At 32.1% G+C, this 25,459-nt stretch overlaps 4 protein-coding genes across 4 annotated transcripts; 3 read left to right on the forward strand and 1 right to left on the reverse strand.

Moving 5' to 3' along the window:
- Positions 1-2,175: 2,175 nt before the first annotated feature.
- On the forward strand, positions 2,176-4,283 carry LOC134715051 (caveolin-1-like). Its single transcript, XM_063576915.1, has 2 exons — positions 2,176-2,403; positions 3,710-4,283. The coding sequence occupies exons 1-2, from the start codon at positions 2,341-2,343 to the stop codon at positions 4,034-4,036; spliced, it is 390 nt and encodes a 129-aa protein (XP_063432985.1). The 5' UTR covers positions 2,176-2,340; the 3' UTR covers positions 4,037-4,283.
- Positions 4,284-13,391: 9,108 nt separating this feature from the next.
- Positions 13,392-15,215, reverse strand: LOC134706627 (caveolin-1-like). Its single transcript, XM_063565735.1, has 2 exons — positions 14,998-15,215; positions 13,392-13,888 (listed from the first exon to the last, which is right to left on the reverse strand). Exons 1-2 carry the CDS (start codon positions 15,058-15,060, stop codon positions 13,562-13,564), a joined length of 390 nt encoding a protein of 129 aa, XP_063421805.1. The 5' UTR covers positions 15,061-15,215; the 3' UTR covers positions 13,392-13,561.
- A 3,315-nt stretch (positions 15,216-18,530) lies between these two features.
- On the forward strand, positions 18,531-20,441 carry LOC134706636 (caveolin-3-like). Its single transcript, XM_063565749.1, has 2 exons — positions 18,531-18,945; positions 19,187-20,441. The coding sequence occupies exons 1-2, from the start codon at positions 18,796-18,798 to the stop codon at positions 19,517-19,519; spliced, it is 483 nt and encodes a 160-aa protein (XP_063421819.1). The 5' UTR covers positions 18,531-18,795; the 3' UTR covers positions 19,520-20,441.
- Positions 20,442-20,922: 481 nt separating this feature from the next.
- Positions 20,923-23,568, forward strand: LOC134706642 (caveolin-3-like). The gene is made up of 2 exons (XM_063565762.1): positions 20,923-21,078; positions 22,904-23,568. Exons 1-2 carry the CDS (start codon positions 21,010-21,012, stop codon positions 23,240-23,242), a joined length of 408 nt encoding a protein of 135 aa, XP_063421832.1. The 5' UTR covers positions 20,923-21,009; the 3' UTR covers positions 23,243-23,568.
- The last annotated feature ends 1,891 nt before the right edge of the window (positions 23,569-25,459 follow it).

The following is a 25,459-nucleotide window of genomic DNA, read 5'->3' on the forward strand; positions in this document are numbered from 1 at the left end:
CCTCAACAATGACAAAAACACATGCCGTATGGTTAGATGTAATTTAAAGGTCTTCGCATGACAAATTATTTATTTTTTTTACTAGAAAACCAAAACTTGACTTATGTTTTTACAAAACAATTGAAAAAATAGAACATGAGAACATGAACAAAAAATATCCACTGAATTATATGCTTTAAGCATGGAACAGACACATACAGAATGTTGCGGGATTAAACATGTTTGTGAACGCTAAATCCTCGACTTACCTAATTGAAAGTTTTTATATGTATTAATGTAAGTTTAATTTGTATCTTTGTTCAATTGCTTTTTATACAATAAATTATTGATCTGTTTATCCAACAATTTCCCCCTGATCTGTAATTCCACAATCATAGATACAATAACTGGCAGAGTTAAGGCAAATGTTGAAATTACAAATAAATTTGTTTGCTACTTTAAACTTTACTTAATTATTGCTTTTCTTCGAAAGGACGCTGTTAATAAAGCACATTCAAAACTGGTATTTATATAGATATCAAACTGATTTACATGACAAAACAAAACATATACTTTATTTTAATACATCAGCCTGACTCACTGTTAAAATAGAGCTACGATGAGACCATGAAAATAAAGCACATATAAAATGCACATATAACTAAAACCAATCGGAGTTTGGCTATAAAATAGCAATACATTTCATCCGTTAATCTAAATCTTAATTTATCATCATTGAATAATAAAATAAAATTTATATGAGTCAAAAGTTTAAAATGATACAGCACTCAATTTGCATTTCGGACAGTTTAAAGAAACATGTTTTTCGTCTTCATTGTTTATTTTGTTTTTGTTATTGTTTTTTGTTTTTTTTACAATTGATCATTGTGACAGGCCTGATAACAGATACATGTATACCAATAGAATGGTCTAATGACGGTAACAAAGACTGTATCTTGCTATTTTATCAATTGTAAAATAAAATAAAATATAAAATAATTTTATTGGTGTAAATTCCAATATAGGAATGATACCAGCTAACATTTACAAAATACAAATACAAAAAAAAACACCAAAAAAACAAATATATGTAGAGACATATTTTCTCAGATTCAAAACAATGTTATTCCACGTATCATGTGTACAAAAAAAACAGACAGATTTCCGTTTGTTCACTATAATTGACGATAACCTTTCAAGAAAAGGGGGGGGGGGGGTTTAAAGGAAACTCTTGTCAAAATTTACAAATGTATGTAAGACCCTATTTTTTTAATACTCTCTAATTATTTTATTCTCAATGTACCTCGCAAAGATTTTTTTTTTAAATAAGCGCTTCGTAAGTCTACGGTTATACTAAAAGCTGTGTCAACACGAATAAAAAATGCCAATATCTTTTATTTTGAATGATATTCTGGTACTGGCCTTATGAATTGAGTACTTTTAAAAACAACCTGATGGGTTGTTTGAGATTAGAGGGAATGCAAAACAAGTTTAAATAACAAAATTTGTTGTCGGTATCAACAAAAGGTGTCAATATCTTGCCTTCTCTCTGACTTTTCTGGTTCGGCATCATACAATAACTGCCAATCATGCTTAAAACCCGACAATTTCAAAGATGAAGCTAGATATACATCCTTGGTCCCTTGCTGCTACACAAAAAAAGGTTGATTTTAATAGCGCGCAAAAGTGACTAAAGCCCTCAAAATATTAGCTTAAACCCTGGTAAGACGAACAAAAGGTAGTTACAATTTTATAATATGGGTAAATGAACATCTTTTTAGATGATTAATTGGTTCATCATGGCTACCCAAAAAAAGAGGAATATAATGGCTAAGTATATTGGCTACAATTTTACATTTGTGTAGAAACTGGGGGTCAATGTTAGAATTTCGTATAAAAATAAACGATACAAAAATAAAACAATAAATGATTATAACATAAAATGTGTCATATGCTTTTGATTCCATAATTTACTTCTTGACTTAGTAATATTATAGGAAATCTATTTTTTGTGGTAAACAAAACTCATCAATAATTTGTTTGACTCGAAACCTAATTAAGTTAATCTTGGACATATTAAATCATTTTCTAATGAAATCAATGGATTTAATTGATCGCTTGCTTGTCCACCGATATTGTAAACGTCCCTATTGTTAACTTGTGAATGGAAAATCACTCATGCCTAAACGGTCACTCAGTGTCCATTTCTATAACTTGTTACGTCATGAAGTCCTGTCACCATGTCCACTATAAACAAAACATAAATCTATATAAAACGGACTTTCATACCGGTTTCTATACAAACACTGATTTGGTAGCAGTAAGCAGAACTTTACTTCTGTACAAACTGAATATAACAAAATGTCAGGAGGCGAAATTGATTTGATTAACAGAGATCCCAATGGTCTTAACGCACATTTAGGGGTAAGTTCACATTTGTATTATCTATTTTATTTATTTTAAAAAAGAATGCCCTTTTGTATTATCTATTTTATTTATTTAAAAAAAGGGCATTCTTTTTTTATAATTATAATTCTACGTGAAAGAACCTTTAATTGGCTTGCTGATAAAAGCTTATAAAAGCTTATGAAGTTAAAAAAAAAATGTGTAAAATTTTCTAATCAAAGTTTGACTTCAACTTTTTATGTTTAATCATATCCTATGTAATCATCAAATAAAATTGTAATCATAACTACAGTTTGAATTAAACAGAATTAAAATTTGCGCAATATATTCATTTTGCAATGAATTCATATCATATAAACATAAAAAGACGGGAGCATCTAGCTTTTCTGTTTATCGTTGCTAAGGTCCTTCATTTCAAAATCCCGTTTGTTTTCATTAGAGTATAACAAAACTTTATTCATTTTTTTTTATTAACATAGGCAGTATAGTAATATGTCTCTGTTATTATGAATGCTGATTTCTAGTAAAATCAAAAACAATTTTCATTTTAATTTACACTTAGAATTAATCCTTTTAGACATTATTTTTTTAGCGTACAAGACCTTTAATTTATTAATGAACAATGCATGTTTGAACTTGTTTAATAGATTTAAAGTTTTCATGCTTCAAATTATAAGATTTGTTTGTGGAATTAATAGAGCTTAAAGTTAGAAACCTGATGTTATAACGCAAATAAGGTTTTTATTTTGGAGTCACTCCTTATGTATATTTTTTTATAGACTTAGGAACTTTACATTGTATGAGCATAGCCTAATCGAAACAAGATACCATAATTATCCATCCTGATTTTTTGTATTATACGTTAATTTGTTATGTTTTTCCCCCAAATCAAGGACTTATATATACGTCCCTGCCCAAATACAACCTAATGTAACACACACAGTAATTCATTGAGACAGTCAAGTAAAAGAGGGAAGAAAGATACCAAAGGGACAGTAAACTATCAACAACCTTCAATAGGAAATTATTACACACAAACCTGCATATCAATGGCAAAACATAATGGAGAATTATATACTATTACAAAATAATACACGAGTGACAAGAAACAGTTATACACGTATATATTAATGGTCACTATAAACAAAAAACTTGATAATTTATGAAAATTTCATATATATACCAAATAACAAGAACTTATGAGTTTTGTTTTTATTCTATGTTTATACACTGTACATGAATGAAACACACCATTAAACAATACTGATAAACATAAACTATAATAAGATGACTTGATTTTAATTATTTCCTTCTATTTTTCCAGACTCTTCATTTCAACGATGTATTCGGAGAACCTGACGGTGTACACAGTATAGACTGCGTCTGGAAGATATCAGCCAAGTGTTTCGACTGCTGGAAGCTGTTATGTTACAACATCCTGACCATTGTCTACGGTATCTTTATTGCTGCTGAATGGGGATGTGAATTCGCCATCATTGCTTTCTACCATATCTGGATCATTTCACCATGCATGAAGATCTTTGAGATCAACTGTGGACTCTGCCAGAGAATCTATGCATCCTGTGTTAACTGTTGTCTCGTACCGTGTTGTGAAGCAATGGGCTCACTATTCGTTGCATTCAAGAAATGATAAACTATCTACAAACAATGTAGCTTGTAAGAAGATTGGACTTTCGGCAGTAGAACTACGAGCTCAACAAATTCTTTTCGAACAGTCTTCGATTTCGTGTTTGTGATAAATTTTATTTTGTATAGTTATCAACTTGATATTCGAAAAAAGTCTGAATGTGATAATTTATTATTTATTATGTAGTATAAAGTACAATTGTTAACATTTATACAATCTTTATTTTGAATAAAATGACATTGTTATACAGCTCAAGTGTTATGAAGTTATAAATTTATTAAATTGTATGAGGTATCATAGTTCATACATCTACATCCTTATATTAATCTATTCATAGATCGTCCTGAGTATGCATGATATATTTGCCACTTGTAATTTGGCAACCAACAATCATATACTATTCCTATTAAGTTATACTGTTGGATCACTATTTTTTGTCTTTCTCAGTAGTCAGTTTGTTTTGTTTTGTGTACTGTTGTTTGTATGTTCGTCGTTTTTGTTATTTGCCATGGTAATATGAAAATAGGATGTGGTATGATTCTCAATGAGATGAAAGCAACAATAGGTATACATTTGTGTTCTTTTGAAGTTATTTCTAGTTTTTGTTTTGTACACAAGCCACTTGTGACATGCGGTTATATGTTTACCAATGCCGATTATATACTAGTAATACACTTGCACGCATTCTACAGTTAATAGTATGCATTTCCATTTAAACTAATCTAAAAAACAAATTACTAGGTAGAGGGGTCTAAATACAGCGCAAACACCTTTTTCCAAAAGACCAAAAATGGGAAAAAGAATATTTTAACAAAATGAATTTGACTAACAGGTCGAACAACTAATATTATTAAACCCTGCTGACTACCGTTGTCGATTGCCAAATACATGGATCACCAGTTGTATCAAAAAGGATTTCAATATTAATTTAATACCAAACAGAAAACAGTAGACTTGCGGAAAAGATGAAATACCGCAATCACGAAGTTCATTTGAATTGATATACTGCAGTATTTATTGTGAATAACATGAGGTATGGGTATACGTCGATGAAACAATCCAAAGACACATTTTTTAAAAACATAAAGAGGGTTTTAGTCTTCATAATATGACAGTCATCTATGCAATACTATGAGCTCCAATTCGTCTCAATTCTTGTACAGCCAAATGAAATTTCTATTAGGACGTTATACATAAATAAAGTACAACCAGGCTATAATTGTAGGGAAAAAAAACAAAAAAGGAAACATTATAATTGTACGCCAGACGCGCGTTTCGTCTAAAAAATGTCATCACTGATGCTCGAATCTAAAAAGTTATCATGGTCAAATCCACCACAAAGAATGACGGTGTCAAACGCATTGAGAGAACATGCATTGTGTCCTGTATATATACTATATTTTATGCTGCTTATTCACAAGTTTGTGTCACAGCTAATTTGAATTAAGGATTATTTATCGCCCTCGTGCTAGGCTCTGATTCTTTGTCCAGATTTGACTATACTAAAGGTCCTTAATGGTTTTAGCAGCTCTTTAGCGTTTTTATACTGCAAATATATAGTTGTGTTTATTTCCTTAATATTGTAACAAGGCTATATTTTGTATAATGTCAATTGGTCCGAGACAACAATTGTCTTCTTTTCGTTATATAAATATATATATACAAATATAGTCCCTAGTGTTGACAGTGGATTACTTACCATTAATTTTTATACACCTTCCAAATTTATTTCTCGATCCATGTTTAATGCCTCAAATTGCAAATAGGGGGTGGGGGTGAAATTACACTGTAAACAAATTTGGGCCCAGAATTTTAATGGAAAGTAGTGATTTGGTCCAGCTGAAAAAGGTTTAAAATTAGCACTTTGGAAGCTGTCAAAAGATTTCAAGACGCCCTAAACATAAAATTGTCCATATTTTGAGTTAGAGCCGATAAAATTTTCTATGTTTTTTTTAATCTCAAAAGTAGAACAACACACTGTAAAAGTTTCTTTGAGAAAGCGCAGGTGGGATTTTTTTATTTTTACTATGTTCAAAAAGAAATGCACTACGAAATTATTGTGGTCTCGGACCAATCTCATCATGGAACACTTTCTGCACGAAAAACAGACCAAACAAGAATCAAATAACATGGACCAATTTAAAATCAAGGTCAGATTAATATAATTGCAAGATAGACAATTTCATCATACAAACATTCCATACCCCAAATATGTATCTAACTAAATGCTTATAGTATCCGAGGCATACACCAAAACACAAACATTTTACTCTACCGGACCACTTCACCCTGAAAATGATGTCAAGGTCAGATGACACCTGAAAAGTGGACATTAAGACATTAAAATCGATCCATACAACCAAATATAGAAAAACTATTGCATTTGGTACCTGAGACTTCGTCTAAACCACGGACACATAACACAAACACGTAAAATGAGTTCATGGTCAAGTGAAAACTGTTTTCCTAATTTTGGGAGCACACCATATTATTTAAGTTGTGCGCACAATATATTATTTTGTGCGCACAATATATTTTTTTTTCTTTGCATGTCCCTAGCGGGGCTCCGTACGATTCTATTAATTAAGGGATGAAAATAAGTTTGACATTTATGTTACAATTTAAAAAGCTATCAATGTATATTAATTTAAGTTGCAGTAAAAAAAAAATATTAGGTCATTATTATAAAAATATAAACGTTTTTGTACTCGGCGTAAAACTGGGGAAGGGCTCGGTAAAACCTCGCCCTTCCCCATTTTCTCAGCCTATACTAAAAAGTGGATATTTTCCTAATATTGACCTTATGTTGTATATGTATTGGTTATTTCATGCAATTTGAACATCAGGAGCCTGTTATTCAGTGGTTGTCGTTTGTTTATGTGTTACATATTTGTTTTTCGTTCATTTTTTTACATAAATAAGGCCGTTAGTTTTCTCGTTTGAATTGTTTTACATTGTCTTATCGGGGCCTTTTATAGCTGACTATGCGGTATGGGCTTTGCTCATTGTTGAAGGCCGTACGGTGACCTATATTTGTTAATGCTTGTGTCATTTGGTCTTTTGTGGATAGTTGTCTCATTGGCAATCATACCACATCTTCTTTTTTGATACAATAATTTAAAGCGATATACCAGCTGAACCAACATTACCATATTACTCATGCACAACATCAGTTATAATCTCCGAGTCACTGAAAATGTTAAAGTATAACTTCTTTCTTTTACTCTGATATGATTGATCCTTACAGAGAATAAAACATTTTTCTTACATTGATGCTGGAATTCTGTTGTCTTGAAGCCTTCATTTTCTACATGGTTGGAAATTATCGTGTGAGTGGTGATATTTGGGAATTTTTACTCAACGTGCTTTATTCATTAAAACAAAACATTTCACCCTTATATTATTTTAATTATGTTATTAAATAGATCCATTCGGACCTTATAGCGCCTTATCCCGCATACACGAGCTACACATTTGTTATGCCACAATTCTTGGTCTTTTCATTGCTTCGGACAAACAATATTTTTAGGCTCATTGCATTTTGAAAACTGTATTTTAGATGCACTTATCAATTTGCAACTTTATAGTGTCAATTTTTATGGTTTCAATGGGTTACTTGTAAGCAACAAACTAAAAATTTTGTCATCTTATTCTCTATTGTCGTGGAGTTAAAGATGCAGATTTTTTATAGCTTAAGTAATTTCAAGTCTCAATTCAAGATTATTACCGAATAGAGTAATCATTCTCTATCATAATAAGGGGCCCAAAAATAATGTGAAACTTGTAACTGCCGTGCTTTTAACTAAAAATCAGTTGTATCTAATTGTCATATTTATAAACCTCTGCAGAAATACTAAAAAATGGTCTATGTTTAATGAACTTGATTTAACAGTGTAAGGATTTTGCACAGTCAGCTCTGTTTCATCTCTCATAAGCCGTAATTCTTTGCACCAATGGTTTTGACGTTATGTTTTGAATCGTATATTTTTGAATCTGGCCAAACGACCAATAAATTGAAATCTTGATCATGTAAAGCATCTGCCAACTTTAAAGCTTTTGCCTGATAAGTATGTATCATGTGTACTTCTGGTGTGTCATGCTATTAATTTCAACAGCTCGTATGTCAAATCAAAAATCAATTACATCCTTTTGTTCCCCCTGCAACTGATTGTCGGTTTGGGGGGGGGGGGGAGGGATTTTTTGTTACCCCTGTCCGTTTGTCCCTTTATTGGTATATATATAGTTATTTGGCATAACTCCTCCTATTGTTTGATTCCTAGAAAGTTTTCACTTCGCTGCCTGTTGAGTATTTAAGTACGTACACTGCGCTTCAATAGAAACGATTCCCTTTTCAAACAATTCTATGTGACTACATGTCCATTATGTATTCCGTGTGCATTGAATGGCTTGAAATGTCATAAAATGTGTCTATATTGTTGTATGGTCGATTAAAGCTTTTGTTAAATGATTTTTTTAAAATAAATATGAATTCATAACTACATGAAAGTCATGGCCTGTACAAGTGATTCTTACCAAAAAAAAAACCACATATATCGTTCTTGAGGTCAAAGTTCAAGGTCATATGAAGGTCAAAATTTTAAGAAGGCACACCACCTCATGGTGATACATCCACATGCCAAAGATGTAAGGCCTAGGTCAAAAGGCAAAGAAGTTATGGCCTACATGGTTGTGTTTTTCACGGAAAAACACCCATAAATTTGACCTTGAGGTCACATTTGAAGGTCACTCAAAGGTCATCATGATGCCAGACACTTAACCCTGTGATGATACATCCACATGCCAAATAGCTAAGGCCTAGTTCAAAAGACAAACAAAATTATGGCCATTATGTACTTTTTGAATAGATTTTGCTCTTATTTAATGAACCAATTTGAGGGTGGGGCCTAATTTAAACTTAAATTCCAAAAATTCTAACGGTTAAATTTTAAAAAAATTTTGCAAGAACAACCGACTAGTATAGCACTCCAAATGCTTAGTTTTATGAAAAAATTAAACGACACATTTTTTTTCAAAAAAAAAAATCTTCTTCAAATACTAGAAGCACAGCCTTCACTTTTCAGGGCTAATTCTGATACCCCCTATTAAAGTTCTGACAATTTTTTTTACCCGGAATATAAAACTAATATTCTCCTCAGCTATCATTATTAGCTATGCTATTGTCAATTTAGGATTAAATTAATTTTTTTTTTTACAAATTCAACCCTATACCCATATTTCAGAAACTTCCAATTTTGGCCGATACTAGTATGTAAAAGATGCCATATTTGAATTGCCAAATCTTTTAAACCGATGGTTCAAATCTTTTAAAATTTTTACAAGATGTTTAGGTTGGCCTAGTTTATCAATGAAAAAAAATTAAGAAAAATTAAACGACAGGAATTTTTTGGGGTATAGTGTTGGGTACCCCCTTAAGATCTTTAACAAATATGCACCAGATTTTAGTGACAAAGAACTCATCTCTCATCTAAATATTAGTTTTCGACCTATATACATGTCTGTTTTGACAGGTTGATATATCATATTGTCCCCAAACTTATAGTATTAAATTTTGAAGAAAAAAAGATTGATAGCGACGGAAAACTGTAAAAAAAAAAAACGAAATTATTATTGTACCTAAGATATAAATAAAACTATAATTTGATTTCCCTGATTGAGTAGCAATTTAAAATTGATTAATATAAAAACTAAAAAAAATATCCGAGTTTCAACTCCAAATGTGTAATCTTAATAAATAATCAAACGATAAAACATATTGCAATATACTAGTGGTCAATCTATAAAAAAAAAGTTATTTCAAAGTTAAACACTGATATTTTAAATTGTTTAACAGTCTTACAATAGACTTTCATAGTTTATTTGTATTGTAAAGAATTTTAAATGGTGTTAAACCTTCCCCTGACAATTGTCAATAGTTTTATTTAGCAACTATATACTGACCACTTAGCTACGTATACACAGTACTGACCACTGAAGGGGTAAGCGCTATAGCTACATTCAAAACACATTCAAACAGAAAATCAATTAATAGTCAAGTTAATATTTTCGATAAGAATAAATTTCCCACAGTAATCTGAGATTGATCTAAGAATTATAACAAACAATACCATTTAAATATACACATTTATAGGGATTTTTTTTTAATCTGACATCGGACGTACATACGGGGATAATGGCGGGGATATAGAATTTATAGGACATATTGAGTGTACTTTCAAACAGATCAGCTGTTTACTAAACCTTGAATTTATCAAAATAGTAAGGATGTTGTCACCCAGGAACAGATTACCTTAGCTGAATTTGGCAATGATAATATACAACATAGGGGTCATCATTAAATTGACAATGAACATGGAGAATATGTCAGAGAGACAACAACCCGACCAATGGACAGATAACATCACAAGGCCACCAATTGGTCTTCAATGCAGCGAGAAAATCCCGCACCCGGAGGTGGGCTTCAGCTGGCCCCTAAATATGGGTTTTAGTCCAGTAAAACATGGACGTCATACTAAACTCATTAACATATAAAGGAGCTAAAATAAAAAAAACCAAACATACACGACTAACAAAGGTCATGCAGAGGCTCCTTACTTCTGAATTGGGACAGCGCAAAAATGCGTCGGGGTTAAACATGACGATTTTTTATTTTTTAAAAGAAGATTTTGGTTCATAAAAGGAGAGTTCTCTCTCTATCAAAGTATAAAAACATATTACGAAACCACCACTTTGAATGACTTCTAGTCCAAAATCCGGATAACATAGAGGAAGGGAGGATTGTTTTTATCAAAATAAATTGGCATGATCGTATACTTTATTTTTGCCGCAAAAAAGTACAACAGTAGATGGCTAAAAGTTTTCGTCGCTAGTAACTTTGTACTATATATTTCTAATTAAACTCAGTTCATTTAAAAAAAACCTATTGTAGGGTCATTTATGCTCGGATTTAAATCAACCTGGTACCAATAGCAGCAGCCACAGGCTTTTTGGTTTATAAGATTACATGTTTTAATATACAGCTCTTTCATTTTCTAATGATGATAATTTAAGTATTATTGTTTGTTCCTGAAACAGAATAATAGTATAATGAAGCAGTATTATTCAACCAAATAAAATTACGAAGAAAGACTGTTCAAATTTTGAACTCGACAAGTCTGTTTAAAGACCAAGTACCTAGCGTTATAATGACTCGGGCGAAGATAAAAACGATTTTTTTTTTATGTTATTGGTTTAAGGAGTCAATCATACACTGACAGTATTAGGGGGACCAAATGTACATCAAAGATTAAAAAAGGGGGGCATATCGCATGAACGGTAGAATGACGTCATCCAAATTCGAACTTGATCTGTGTTTTGTGGTAATGTATAAGTTTTATAACATTTGGTTGAGGCAAACTAAAATTAGAGAAAAGAAATTAATCTTGACGATGTATATGGCAGACGGACAGTTAATGCCTGTTCCGTTACGGCGGGGTAAAAAAGAGTGTGACTTGTTACAATCCAAAAACAGACACTAACAGACAAAGTAGACAACTTTAACAATATTGTAGAAGACAACCTCAATGAAACTGAGGTAAAGCTTACAAAAAGAATGATTGTCACCTCTGTGATCTCGTGCCCGCCTGGAGGACTGTATGGTTCGCTGAAGGGTCTGGCCTATTCGCAAAACATCTAGCATGACATTGGGAAGTAATGCTAAAATGAGACAACTTCTATTCAGTTGACTTTTATGTTAAGTTTGTGAGTAAGAGCCCCGGTTTACACACCAATAACCACTAGAAAAAAGGTGTTTAATACTATATTATTAAGCAATCGACCTTTATCAAAACACCATACACGTCTTTTTATTGCCTTCTTCGCAAAAAATGTGTTCGTTTGTGATGAAAAAAGTAAAATCACAAAAATACTGAACTTAGAGGAAAATCAATTCGGCAAGTCCATAACCACATGGCAAAATCAAATAACAAAACGCATCAAACACGAAATGACAAGAACTGTCATATTCCTGACTTGGAACAGGCATTTTCAAATGTAGAAAATGGTGGATTAAACCTGGTTTTATAGCGCTAACCCTCTCACTTTAATGACAGTCTCATCAAATTCGGTTATATTTTCATTGATGCGTTAACTATAATAAACAGACAAAATAAATAAAATAGTCAAAATATGGGTATATCATACATCATCGTATAACAATTTAACAGAACACAAAAACATCTAACACATTCATTGATTTGAGTGTCATGAAACGACTTTGGTCGGTTATAAAATGTTACATTCCTTGAGTGCTTCTATTTCTTCGTTGTCTTTGTTAAAGACAAAGTTTTTTGGTTGTCGTCCTATTGCATATACACTACTGTTGCCTTAAAAACAACTTTCAATGTCTCCATACTATATGTAAATATAAAAGTGTTGCTTTTAAAAACGATTAAATTGACATTACATATTTAGTTTAAGCTTCCTTTAGCTACATGGGCGTTCAAAGTAAACTTGGAATTCAGCAACTATTCAAATATACATATTTTGTTGTGGTAATATTTTACCGCCGGTCATAAATTCTCGCTGGATACTCCGGCTTCCTTGACCAAACAACAAACTGGCAGCCATGATACAACTAGTGTGCATAAACTAGTGTTAAAAGCTAGTAACGTACCAATTCTATAAATCTAGATATGACTGTATGACTTTTTTGCGCAATTCAGTGGTTGTATTTTGTTTCATGTATTATTTTTGCAATTGTTTTGTAAAACAATAAGGCCTTTGTTTTTTCTAGTTTTTGTTATTTTGTCATGAGGAGCACTTTATAACTTACCATACGTCATTGTTGGAGGTCGCACGGTGACCTATTTATAGTTGCTCACATTTAATCTCAGCTAGACTAATTGTTGTCTCATTGGCACCATACCACAACATTCTTATTTTAATGATGAATGAGTGAGGTGATGGATCCATTTACAACTTATTAGATAAACAGTTTTTCTTATTAATATTTCTTTTTTTACGTAAAAAAAAGTAATTTAAATTTCATCATGAAAACCGCAAGTCAATGTTCTTCGACATTCAAATTTAGTTTATTCTACATTTGGTTGCATAAACCTTCGAAATAAAACGTGTTATTCGGTAATTATTCAAATAAATCTACACACATTTGTGTGAGCTAATATTTTACTTCCAGTCATATGTTCTCTGTTGGTACTTCGGCTTCCTCGAACAGTAAACTGGCAGCCATGATACAGCTGTATGTACAGAAAGTGGTGACAAATACTATCAACCTATCAATCCTATAAATCTAGATATTCTTTTCATTTTATGAGGGGGACAACATAGAAAAACTAACATGCAATAACAGAATATTTATTTAAACTGTTTCATAAATATCACAGTAGGTCAAATAATATCGATGAGTGTATTTCAAAAGTTTCAAAACGGTCCTGTTCGTTTTTAGCAGGAAACGTGTTCAAAATATTGTTTAATATATTAGATTTATTATAAAACACTCCAAATATCTCCTCATTTCTTAAAATGATGGAACACTGAACCCAAAGCCTCGCAACATGGCACAACACAGCAATTAACACAGGATGCATAAATTCGCTGACAAACTCCACAGTTAATCTCGATGATCTTCATACATGGTGAGATAATCCAGATATGGTAGAAAGCAATGATGGCGAATTCACATCCCCATTCAGCAGCAATAAAGATACCATAGATGATGGTCAGGATGTTGTAACATAACAGCTTCCAGCAGTCGAAACATTTGGCTGATAACTTCCAGACACAGTCAATACTGTGTATACCATCAGGTTCTCCGAATACATCATTGAAATGTAGTGACTGCAAAATAACAAGTAAGTATTTAAACAAAGCCAGTGTCTATACAATTGATAGAATAAACGAAATACAATGCAAAACAAGCAAAGGTCAAATTCTATGTCCTTTCATCTAGTACTCAATTTCAATGCCAAAGGTCATGGATCTCTAATTAAAAGACGCCAAGTCTCTTATATGTATTGTTAAAAAGTTATGATATAAAACAGTTTGATTTAAATATTCAAAGGGAGGTCATCAATTAAAAAGTCACCAAGGCACTTCGATTAAAATGTATTGGCGTTGTATCAGTTAGCAACTTACAACTGACAACAACTTCAAAATTTCGATTTAGCAATAATAAGCAAAGGTAATTTCCATATGGAAAAGTGTTCGGTTGCAGAGGGTAAGTTAAAACAAACATATCTTATCCACATATCGTATCGACAGGTAGCTAAACAAAAGTGGCGGAATACAAGAAAAAAAATCCCGAACACAATGTTTTTCTACGGGAATGGCGGAACGACATAAAAAATGTTAAATACATATTTATAAATAAATAGTGTACAATTATTTCCCATTGAACAAGTGACTGCGCCAACAGGGAAATAATCTGTTAAGGGATTGCTAATCTTGGAGATTCATCGCTTTGTATGGACGACAGATTACATTATACAGAACTTACACTAACTGTTTCATGTAACAGATTGTTAAAACATTTGAGTTAAAATTCCCCGGAAAAATCAAATTGGTCACACAAAAACTTTACCGATTGAAAAACAAAAAGAGTAACAAAAACTCTGGCCTTGTAGGATTTTTAATATCAGTTTCTTATGTATAGTTCGGAGTTTGGTATGACGTCCATTATCACTGTACTAGTATATATATTTTTAAGGGGCCAGCTGAAGGACTCCTACGGGTGCGGGAGTTTTCTCGCTACATTGAAGATGTCGCTTTAACACATTCCCCATTTCCTGTCTCAATTTTATTAAAAGAAAAAAATCTATATGTGAGCCGTTTAGATTTAGTTTTACATTTGTGTAGTCCTTCAATTTTGGTATGGAAATGTTTTCACGTATTAGATAACGCGGACGTAAGCTACAAACACACAGAAACAATAACACAGTTGAACTTACCCCTAAGTGAGCGTTCAAACCATTTGGATCTCTGTTAACTAAATCTATTTCACCACCAGACATATTGTCAAAATAGAAATAAAAACAAGCACACTATTTTACAAGAAAGGTACCACAAATGATGGCTAAAGGCTGAAGGCGAGTTTAAGTACGTGTTTTTGTTTTGGTTACAGTAAGCATGGTGAATGAACGAAGATGAGACAGTACTATGGTCAATAGTTTACGTTAGAGATTTCTTATCATACTGTTGACACACCATTGGACAGTTTGTGTACCTAAGAAAATATTTAAGACACTTGATATTAACAAACACGCCGTGTATATTCGATGACCAGTATGTTTGCTCACATAATCTCATATCTAGAAGATAATTGCTTTTTTTTAAATGGGTTCATTTATGGAACAAATAGACCAAAAATTCGTAAAACATAACTTTATATCAAATATTTAACTTTAGCATACAGAATTGAAGCATACATCTTTGGAGCCTCGATTCCTTTTTAAAATTCATTCACTGGAGACGAGATAGTTCTATTTCATTTTAGAAAAATGCACATAAACAACTTTCAACGGCTTTGAACTACTTGTTTCAGTTTCAATTATGCATGTTATGTGTCAACATTCAATTGCTTCATATTTTTAGTGTAACCAATACATATTGAACTTGATATTGCATTATTTAAAATCTTATATTGGCACAGGTATGAAAGATCTGTTACCATGAAAAATTCATTCACGTTATGACAAAGACAAAAACACGCGCAACTTTATTTTTTTTACAAAATGTATAGTTATGGTGTTTTGGAGATGCGGAACAAAATTCTAATTGAATTGTCTACCTTTAACCAGAATACATAAAAAAAGTCACCAAATTGAACATAAATTATGTGGCTTGTGTGTTTTGTATAATAAGATTAAAAAATAAATGATTAGTTGAGAAAACTCTCCACAGGAGTGCAAATAAAAAAGTTAAAAACTATAGAACTTCGTATGGCCTTCAGCACTGAGCCAAACCAATACCGCATAGTAAATTTTAAAATCACATAGATACTGAACTCCGTGGAAAATTCAAAACGGAAAGTTCAAAATCAAATTGCAAAATCAACAGCCGAAACACATCAAATGAATTGACAACAACTGCCATATTCCTAACTTGGCACTGGTACTTTCTTATGTAGATAATGGTGGATTAAACTTGGTTTTATAGCTAGCTAATCCGTTCACTTGTACGACAGTCGTATGGAATTCCACTTTATTGACAATGATGTGTGAACAAAACAAACAGACACAATAGGTAAAAATGCCAAAAATTGGGGTACAGTAGTCAGCGTTTGTGTTATAAACTTATTATCTTATTCACTATAAAAATTAACAGAAAAATAAACTTAACATTTACCATAACACAATAACGGGATGTAAAAGTACAGAGCCACGTCACACGTAAAAAAGAATACAAAAAGGCATAGATAAAACACACAAGAAAACACGAAAGATAAGATTACAGAAATTATCATAGAACAATAACACAATAATGGGATTTATAGGTACAGAGCCACTTCGTGTGTAAACAGGAAACATAAAGGATACATAAAAATACATATTAGCAAAAATAAAAGATAACAATACAAAAATTATCATAGAACAAAAACACAAAGAGGTATGAATAAGTACAGAGCCACGTCGAATGGATACCACAAAAAGAACAGACTAAATAGTAAAAGTAATATTCATTGACAAATAAAAGAAAACTATAACACGTTGTTAAGATAATAAACAACGTCAGTATCCAGAATCTATACCCCGAGACCATCGTGTATTATTTGTGATACTGAATATTTTGTATTCTGCTGTATATATATTTTGCCTGAGCAGGTTTCATAAATGATAACCAAAAAAAAGATGTACAAAACAAGGGCTTTTGTTTCATTTAAGAACTCTTCGTGCTTAAAAAACAAACATTTAAACAGTACGATTTATAAGAAGAAGGACAACTCTGATTTTTCCATACGTATAATTGTAGACCTAGGGAAGATCTTTTTTGGCTTAAAAAGAGTGACGAAAGATACCAGAGGGACAATTGGTTATAGCGCTGGCTTTAGATCCCGAGATTGAGGGGTCGAATCTCCATCTATAGATTTTCACAACAATGGCGCTGCGACCATCTGCAATTTGTACAAAAAAATGTAAATAGAATATTTCCTGTTTGATGTTAGATATGGTCATGAGGTTTGACCAGACGGTTATAGGATACAATGATATGTCCAGGTGACATATAGGGAACTGGCCAGATGGTTTAAGTCTCGGGTTGTACGGTAGTGGACCTGTGATTTGCTCGAATGGATGGTATGCAGCCCGAAAACAGAAAAGAGAGAAAGAGTGGTGTAGACCTGGAGATATAAAGGTAGTCTAACTTGTTGGGTAAGGGAAGATCTTCTTAGGTTCAATGTTGGTTAGAGCGCTGCCTTTAGGTCCCGAGATTGAGAGTTCTAATCTCGCTGGTACCAGTGGCGGATTTTTTTCCCCAAAAGCCCCCCCCCTAAATCCGCCTCTGGGTACCATCGATAGATTTTCACAACAGTACAAATAATGTTTTATGTATAATACAATAGATGTCATGGACATGACAACAGACAAAACTTATCACCGACCTATTGGCAAACAACAACGAAATGTTTCAATTAACGTACTTGTAAAGATTAAATTGTATGGGTTTCAAGATTACTGCTTCATAATGTTGTAAAATAATTTTTTTTTATATTGTTTGCACCAAAAAATATTTTTGTTCTTATCTTGATACTTTATATACAAATGAGATGTCCGTGGATGTGTGGTATAGAAATTTAATTTTAAACATGTAATAGATACAAAAAATTCTGTTTTCTCCTTATAATTGTTCCAAATGTTGTCATGCCGATTGTCGGGGACTTCTTTACGATCACCATTTTGTTGTGGGATATTACTAAACATTTAGGTGTTACATTATATTTAACCATCGCTCAACCTTCATTTTACCATTTAAATTCCGGAAATAAAATGCACGAATCATGTTCATCGGGTTTTTTCAAGCTTTGAACATGTAGGTTTTCTGTCTAAATAGAAACTGTTTAAGCATTGGTGTATATATTTTTAAGCAGCAAATCAGCTATACTGATATATCTGATAATCCTGGAATTATCGAATGTTATATTTAAAATGTTCACTAAAAAGAGACACGCTTTCAAATTAGGTTTGAAATCTCGACAGTGTATTAAGCTCTTATTTTTGTTGAATATATGAAATCCACTTTAACTTAAAGTACTGTAACATGTTTTCATAGATTATGTCATGTTTTGTAATATTAATGGTGAGACGTATTAAGTAATTTTTTGTATTGGATTGTAGCATATGTAACCAAATATTTAAAAGCTTATTTATATGCAAAAAGATGGCGAGGGTCCAGATTTTTTCTTTATAATTATATAATTAACTGTTACCTTGTAGTTTTCAGATTTATATCCCCAATAACTGACACACTATTTATTTAACTATTATTCCGTATTACCGGAACAAAACTCTCCCTTTTCGTATCACATCAAAACTGTACCATACATGACATAATTACCTATCTTTCTATATTGTTTTATTTGTACATGCGTTAAATTCTCCTAATTAATTCGTCCTATGCTATTATGTGTAAATTGTTCAATATTAAATATCGTTTACTTTCAAAGTATTTGTCAAATTCATTGTACCAACATAAGTATCAGTGTGATAAAATAATATATTATCACCCTTTTTTCTCAATTATTCTACAATTACATGGGTAATCTGTTTTCTGAGAACCAGAAACAAACGACGTTTCAACTGGATGATATGGGAGTAAAAGAAGAGACCATAGTTAACGGAGGGACGGACAACGGATTCGACCTGATTAACAGAGATCCTAATAGCATTAACAGCCATGTTAAGGTAAAGTCAGGAAAACATATTATCACAGGCACTATCAAACAAATAAATATTGATATCCTATTTAATATGGAATCGCTGTAATGTTGAAACTAGATATTTATATCAGAAAAGACCCCTTGCTTTAAAGAAACATTGTGTCTTTTTTGTGAGATTTGACATGTAAAATAGTTTGCCATAATGATTTGAGATTTGATTTTTCCTGACATACATTGCCTATACTGCGAGATTTTATATTTTACAGGTTGCCTTTGAAGATATCTTAGGAGAACCAGACAGTGTACACAGTTTAAACTGTGTTTGGAAGTTCTCGTATATCTGTTTCAACTTCTGGCAAAGACTTTGCTACATCATCTTGACCACGTGTTGTGGTATATGTATTGCCGCTCAATGGGGATGTGAGTTTGGATACATAGCGTTCAGTCACGTGTGGTGTATTACTCCCATGTTCAAAGTTATGGAGATCAACTGTGGTTGTCTACAGAGAATATATGGAGTCTGTGTCCACTGCTGCTTTGATCCGCTCTGTGAATCATTCGGACTTCTCTTTGGTAACTTTAGAAGACCATACCAGTAACCGTTTGCAGAAAAATGGAAAAGATAAAAGTGAAACTTTTAAATTTATATTCATCATATTAATTCATTCGCAGTAGCACAAAACGGGGTATACACTAAATACTTTGTTCCTTTGGTAACAAAATTCATTGAAGTCCATATTAAACTATGGAATGGATATCTGTCAAACAATGGAATAACAAAAATAATTCAGTGCTAAAAAATGTACGTAAGAACTGTTGTGTTTGTTTGACCATTCCTGTCTCATCGAGTTGAACATTTCAATGTTGTTGAAGATCGCAATTTGCCTGTTGTATTGAAATGCACCATTGATGTTTCAAGATGAAGTATTGTTTAATGGCATTTAGCCTTTATTATTATTATCTTATTTAAGAATACCCATCTACATAAAAATATTATGATGAAGTATGCCAACGCCGTACATCTAAAAATAGACTCATGTTTCACAGTGAGCAGGATACTTGTTGATCTATTTTTTTCTAAATATTATTTAGTTTCATTTTTACTGTCTTTTAGTTATTTTATTGCTTTAAATTTCATTTCAGAGTTAACTTTCTTTGTTTTTGTACAGCGATCGAAAATTTTGAATAGGTCTCGACGCAAAAAGCAATGAAAGTAAACTTAAACTTTAACTAAATATAAATAGAATGTAATGAAACTCTCTCAAAATGTCGACTATGATGCGCCCTCGTTATCAACTAATAAGTCCATGACGAAGACAAGCAAATCTTAAGAATCAGGAAAACATACATGGTTCAGTAGGGAATATTTGAAATTGATTGAGAAGATAATTTGGAATTATCTTGTAATTTGGAATAATCATATAATTTGTGTTTATTTAATTGAAATATGAAACATACGTTTTTTGCTTATTATCAATTTTGTAATTCAGTTTCAAAATGAAATAAATCAATCATATAGTCTATGAGTTTGTCTTTCATATTCAATATATTCTTTCAAATGATTGAAGCCAGAACGGACCTGCCTTTGTCATCACTAAACATCATGATCATTTGCAAATGATGTAAAGCATCTAGACCCTCTCTGAAATCCCCCCAAAAATAATATAAATCATCTAGACCCTCGGAGAAATTATTGCATTTTAAGATGACCTACTTGTATTTTGCTAAGTTTCCGTAAAAGAATAAAGTCCTGTACACAAGATTTGCCTTTATTACCCTTCGGAAATAGAAGTTTTATGTTTGTGTATTAAGACGGCTTTATCTTTTAGAAAAATAAATTGAAAGTATTTTTTATAATTTTTACAACGAACAAATGAATCATATCGGAAACAATATAACGCATATCCGAATTTCGTTGAATTATTTCATTATTTGTTTAGAGATCATAAAATGAATCGTAAATTCGAGAGAATGATATATCTTACAAAATTTATTGCATTTAGATTGTAATATATAAACCTGATTGTGCAAAACAAACACTCTTATGTTCATACGGATCTACATATTAGATACAACATAGCTACAGAAAATGTCCGCCATAAGTTTGGAAAGTGAGAAAAATTTCCGTGATCCTCAAGACATCAACGAATTTGTGAAGGTATATTATAATTTTTATAAGTATGGATAACACAGAAAAAAAATCTTCAGATGAATCAATACACATGTACATTTGTACAGTAAAATTACTGTAAAACAAAATCCTTTATATAATCTCTCCGTTTTCCTTTTGTTTCGTTATTTAAAAAAACTCAAAATATGATTGGTTGATTTTTCAATGGCAAAGGTGCAGTAGCAAACATTTCACAAACATCAAGGACGATAATGTTCATCAGTACTCGGAAGATTGTAAAATTGAGTTATTTATCAATTTTTCTTTTACTTTAAAGAGACAGATAAATGAAAATTCAAAATTTACCTCACAATACCAAGGAATATCTACAATGAACACAGTAGAGATTGGTGAAAGACACATTTATTTGTCTATACAGTACAAGTGCAAAATATGAAAAGAAGAATATATTAAAAAGAATGAAGTTTGCTTTCGGACGATTATCAACTCCCTTACTTTGATATAAGACAAAGACTGTCATGTGATATAAAAATGGAAGAACTATCTGTTGTATATCATTTAAGTTCTTAATATGGAACATACATTTGATATATTAATGGATGGATAATATAAAAAAAGAAGATGTGGTATGATTGCCTTTGAGACAACTGCCCAGAAGAGACCAAAATGTAAATTCAAACGAGAAAACTAACGGCCTTATTTAAATATATATAAAAAAAAATGAACGAAAAACAAATATGTAACACATAAACAAACGACAACCACTGAATTACAGGCTCCTGACTTGGGACAGGCACATACATACATAATGTGGCGGGGTTAAACATGTTAGCGGGACCCCAACCCTCCCCTAACCTGTGACAGTGGTATAACAGTAAAACATAAGAACGAACTACAAAAATACAAGTGGACGTGGCCAGGTTCTTGTACATCCTGACAACAAAAAGACACTAGGAACAGACCTAAGAGTACTCGCAGTTATCTGACAGCTTATTCAAAGCCAATAACAACTAATAAAAAAATCATGCATATCTAAGACTAAACTATCGATCAGTACACATTCAACATCCAATGGATTTAGTGTAAAGACGTCATAAACAGCCAGAGAAAAACATGTCCTTGTGCAATGCCAAGTTACAGGTATCGACAGATTATAGATCAATGAATCAGTATACGTATATAACATACTAGTAATATTTAGTTTGCTTTTAATTGATTGATAACAAAACCAATACATTTATACCAATAAAACAATATTCAATGATCTTATTACTGTGTTGAATTGGTAATTAGTTATCAAAAGTACCAGGATTATAATTTTATACGCCAGACGCGCGTTTCGTCTACATAAGACTTATCAGTGACGCTCAGATCAAAATAGTTAAAAAGCCAAACAAATACAAAGTTGAAGAGCATTGAGGACCCAAAATTCCAAAAAGTTGTGCCAAATACGGCTAAGGTAATCTACTCCTGGGGTAAGAAAATCCTTAGTTTTTCGAAAAATTCAAAGTTTTGTATACAGAAAATTTATAAAAATTACCATATAATGGTAACCTTTTAAAATAAGTTTATTTAAAGGAGCGATAAGTTTACATGAATCATTTCTGAATTTCCGGGCACGGTTAACAACATTTCCATAAAATAAGATGGTTTCACGATGGTTAGTATCAGTTCCATAGCTTTCAAACGTGCGACAAAGGAAACCAAGGGAATAATCAAACTAACAAGTCGAAAATAAACTGACAACGCTATATGGCTAATAAGAATGCAGAGTCTATTGACGAAATTTTAAATACGTGTACTTACCTAGTTGGTTTAATTACAGAACAAATATAAATCATTTAAATTTTAGGTAAAGTTTGACGATGTGATAGCGGAACCAAATGACGTTGAGAGTCCTGACTGCGTTTGGAACACATCACACGAGTGCTTTACATGCAGCAGAAATTGTTGTTATACAGCATTGAGTGGACTTTGTGGATGGTTGTTGTCTATTTGCTGGGGATTCAACTTTGCCATAATGACGTTCACACATGTATGGTGTGGAACACCGTGCGCCAGGAACATTTCTATTAACTGTAATGCCATACAGAGGTGTTTTGGGCAGATGGTCACGTGTTGGCTGGCACCATTTTGTGAAACTTGCAGTATTGCCCTGAGCAGAATAGTGGTCACTCAGAAGTCGAACTAGAATCTGAATTGTTGATTTGTGAAAATTCAGTACTTCAATTGTATTTATTTATTTTGAGACGTAATTATTTCATTTTCATTATTAGCTAAATCAGTTGCCAATTATATTTTATATACGCAACAGTCAATAATTTCGATTTTTCATGTACATTCAAAATCTACTTTTTTTTAATTGCAATTATATGGACAAGGCACAACTAACGCGATTAATTTGTATTGGTGAAAAATATCCGAAATTTTACGGTGATGTTGCTAACCGAGCCAGGAAACTTAGATACGATCCGGTAAACTTATCAATTCTTTTAAAAAACTTATTCTTTAAATAAACTTATTCTAAAAGGTTACCTATTCCACACTGTAATGAAATCTTTGAATTTTGTTTTTTATTAGTATACATATTGTTTTTATTTGTATTAATATTGATTTTATTATCAGTAACCTAAAAGCAAACTAAATATTATTGTTATATACCTATGCAGATTCATGGATCTACAAACTGTCGATTTTTTCTCTGACTGTTTATAACGCCTGTACACTAAATTCATGTTGGATTTGTACTGATTGATAACCATCTTAGATGCAGGATTATTGTTTATTATTTGTTACTGACATTGAACTAGCGGTCAGTAACCATGAGTACTCTGTGCTTAGTGTCTTTTTGTTGTTGGGATGTACAAATACCCAGCCACGCCCACTCTGTTTTATAGATGTCACGTGGTTCTATTAGTATCCATCTGATGAGTTAAGCCTTCATCAATTGTTTTTTTTCATCAAATTTATGCTCAGACACTTGTAACATTTCACAAGATCTAAGTAGCAGTTGCAAGCTCTTGCATACCGAATAAGTTGGTAAATGTATATCTCATATAGAGGTGAAGTTGGTATATATAATAAGGTAGGGGAAGTTGATAATTTTAAAATTAAAATCATCTCATTAGTGATAGATTCTGGTACTGAGATGATCGCGTATGTCAAATTCGAGGTGTAAGTCCAAAATAAACAGATTAAGCTGTTTTTATTGTTTCCTTTATTTCTTGCTCAGTTAGAAGGATATATTAATGGAACCGAAGTTTGGGCTGTTAATTGAAAAAAACAACTTCAATATATCTGAATGTGAAATTAACTGATCCAGCTTCTTTGATCTTCTTGTTTTTGACAAAAGTGTACGAAGGAATTAACACCGACTAATAGGGCATTAAGAAGAGGTCGATAAGGAGAGACGCACGGTTGTTAAAGTCTACCTCCAAATTCAACAAATAAGTTGTGCATAAGAAACTTCAGCATACTGATAATTTGTTCCACTTGTTATTTCTTTAAGACGAATTTTCAATTCCACATTGGGAACGCCGTATTTGGCACAACCTTTTTCAACTTTTGATCTTCAGTGCTGTACGAGTTTGTACTTTTATTCACTTTCGATCATCTATATCTGGGCGTCACTGGTGAGTCTTGTGTGGACGAGGCGCGCTTTTGGCGTATTGAATTTTAAACCTGATACTTTTTGTTGTCTGTTAATCATGTGTTTCTTTGTCTAATATGTTCTATTTATTTGTATTGTAGTCCTGTAATATTATGTTGTCGTTTCGGTGTTGTATTTAACATTGCCATTAAAGTGCGAGGTTTGGCATGCCACAAAACCAGGTTCAATCCACCATTTCCCCCTTCAAAAATGTCCTGTACCAAGTCAGGAAGATAGCCATTGTTATATTATTGTTCGTTTCTGTGTGTGTTACATTTTAACGTTGCGTCGTTTGTTTTCTCTTATTTTTGAGATATTAATATAAGACGTTGCACGGTACTTGTCTATCCCAAATTCATGTATTTGGTTTTGATGTTATATTTGTTATTCTCGTGGGATGCTTGGTCCGTTACTGTGTGTGTTTCATTTCAGTGTTGTGTCGTTGTTCTCCTCTTATATTTAATGCGTTTCCCTCGGTTTTAGTTTGTTACCCCGATTTTGTTTTTTGTCCATGGACTTATGAGTTTTGAACAGCGGTATACTACTGTTGCCTTTATTGTTTACAGTAAATAGATATTCGTTGCTAAAACATATTTCATGCTTTCTGCAATAAAGACTTCATTCATAAAAAAATATAAAGAGTTTTATGGAAATCCACGCTTCATTATTATTATTATTAATAGTACTTTTATCATTATTATTACTATGATTTATATTGATTAACCAAATATAATTCCTTCAGATTGATGACCCGTACAC

The sequence above is a fragment of the Mytilus trossulus genome, chromosome 1 (assembly GCF_036588685.1).
Source record: "Mytilus trossulus isolate FHL-02 chromosome 1, PNRI_Mtr1.1.1.hap1, whole genome shotgun sequence".
NCBI lineage: Eukaryota > Metazoa > Mollusca > Bivalvia > Mytilida > Mytilidae > Mytilus > Mytilus trossulus.

Excerpts from the sequence above, each read along its gene's own strand:
- LOC134715051 (XM_063576915.1), top strand. The coding sequence starts at position 2,341 with ATGTCAGGAGGCGAAATTGATTTGATTAACAGAGATCCCAATGGTCTT. Across the intron at positions 2,404-3,709 it reads GTCTTAACGCACATTTAGGG|ACTCTTCATTTCAACGATGT; the intron begins GTAAGTTCACAT and ends CTATTTTTCCAG.
- LOC134706627 (XM_063565735.1), bottom strand. The coding sequence starts at position 15,060 with ATGTCTGGTGGTGAAATAGATTTAGTTAACAGAGATCCAAATGGTTTG. Across the intron at positions 13,889-14,997 it reads GTTTGAACGCTCACTTAGGG|TCACTACATTTCAATGATGT; the intron begins GTAAGTTCAACT and ends GTTATTTTGCAG.
- LOC134706636 (XM_063565749.1), top strand. The coding sequence starts at position 18,796 with ATGGGTAATCTGTTTTCTGAGAACCAGAAACAAACGACGTTTCAACTG. Across the intron at positions 18,946-19,186 it reads GCATTAACAGCCATGTTAAG|GTTGCCTTTGAAGATATCTT; the intron begins GTAAAGTCAGGA and ends TATATTTTACAG.
- LOC134706642 (XM_063565762.1), top strand. The coding sequence starts at position 21,010 with ATGTCCGCCATAAGTTTGGAAAGTGAGAAAAATTTCCGTGATCCTCAA. Across the intron at positions 21,079-22,903 it reads ACATCAACGAATTTGTGAAG|GTAAAGTTTGACGATGTGAT; the intron begins GTATATTATAAT and ends TTTAAATTTTAG.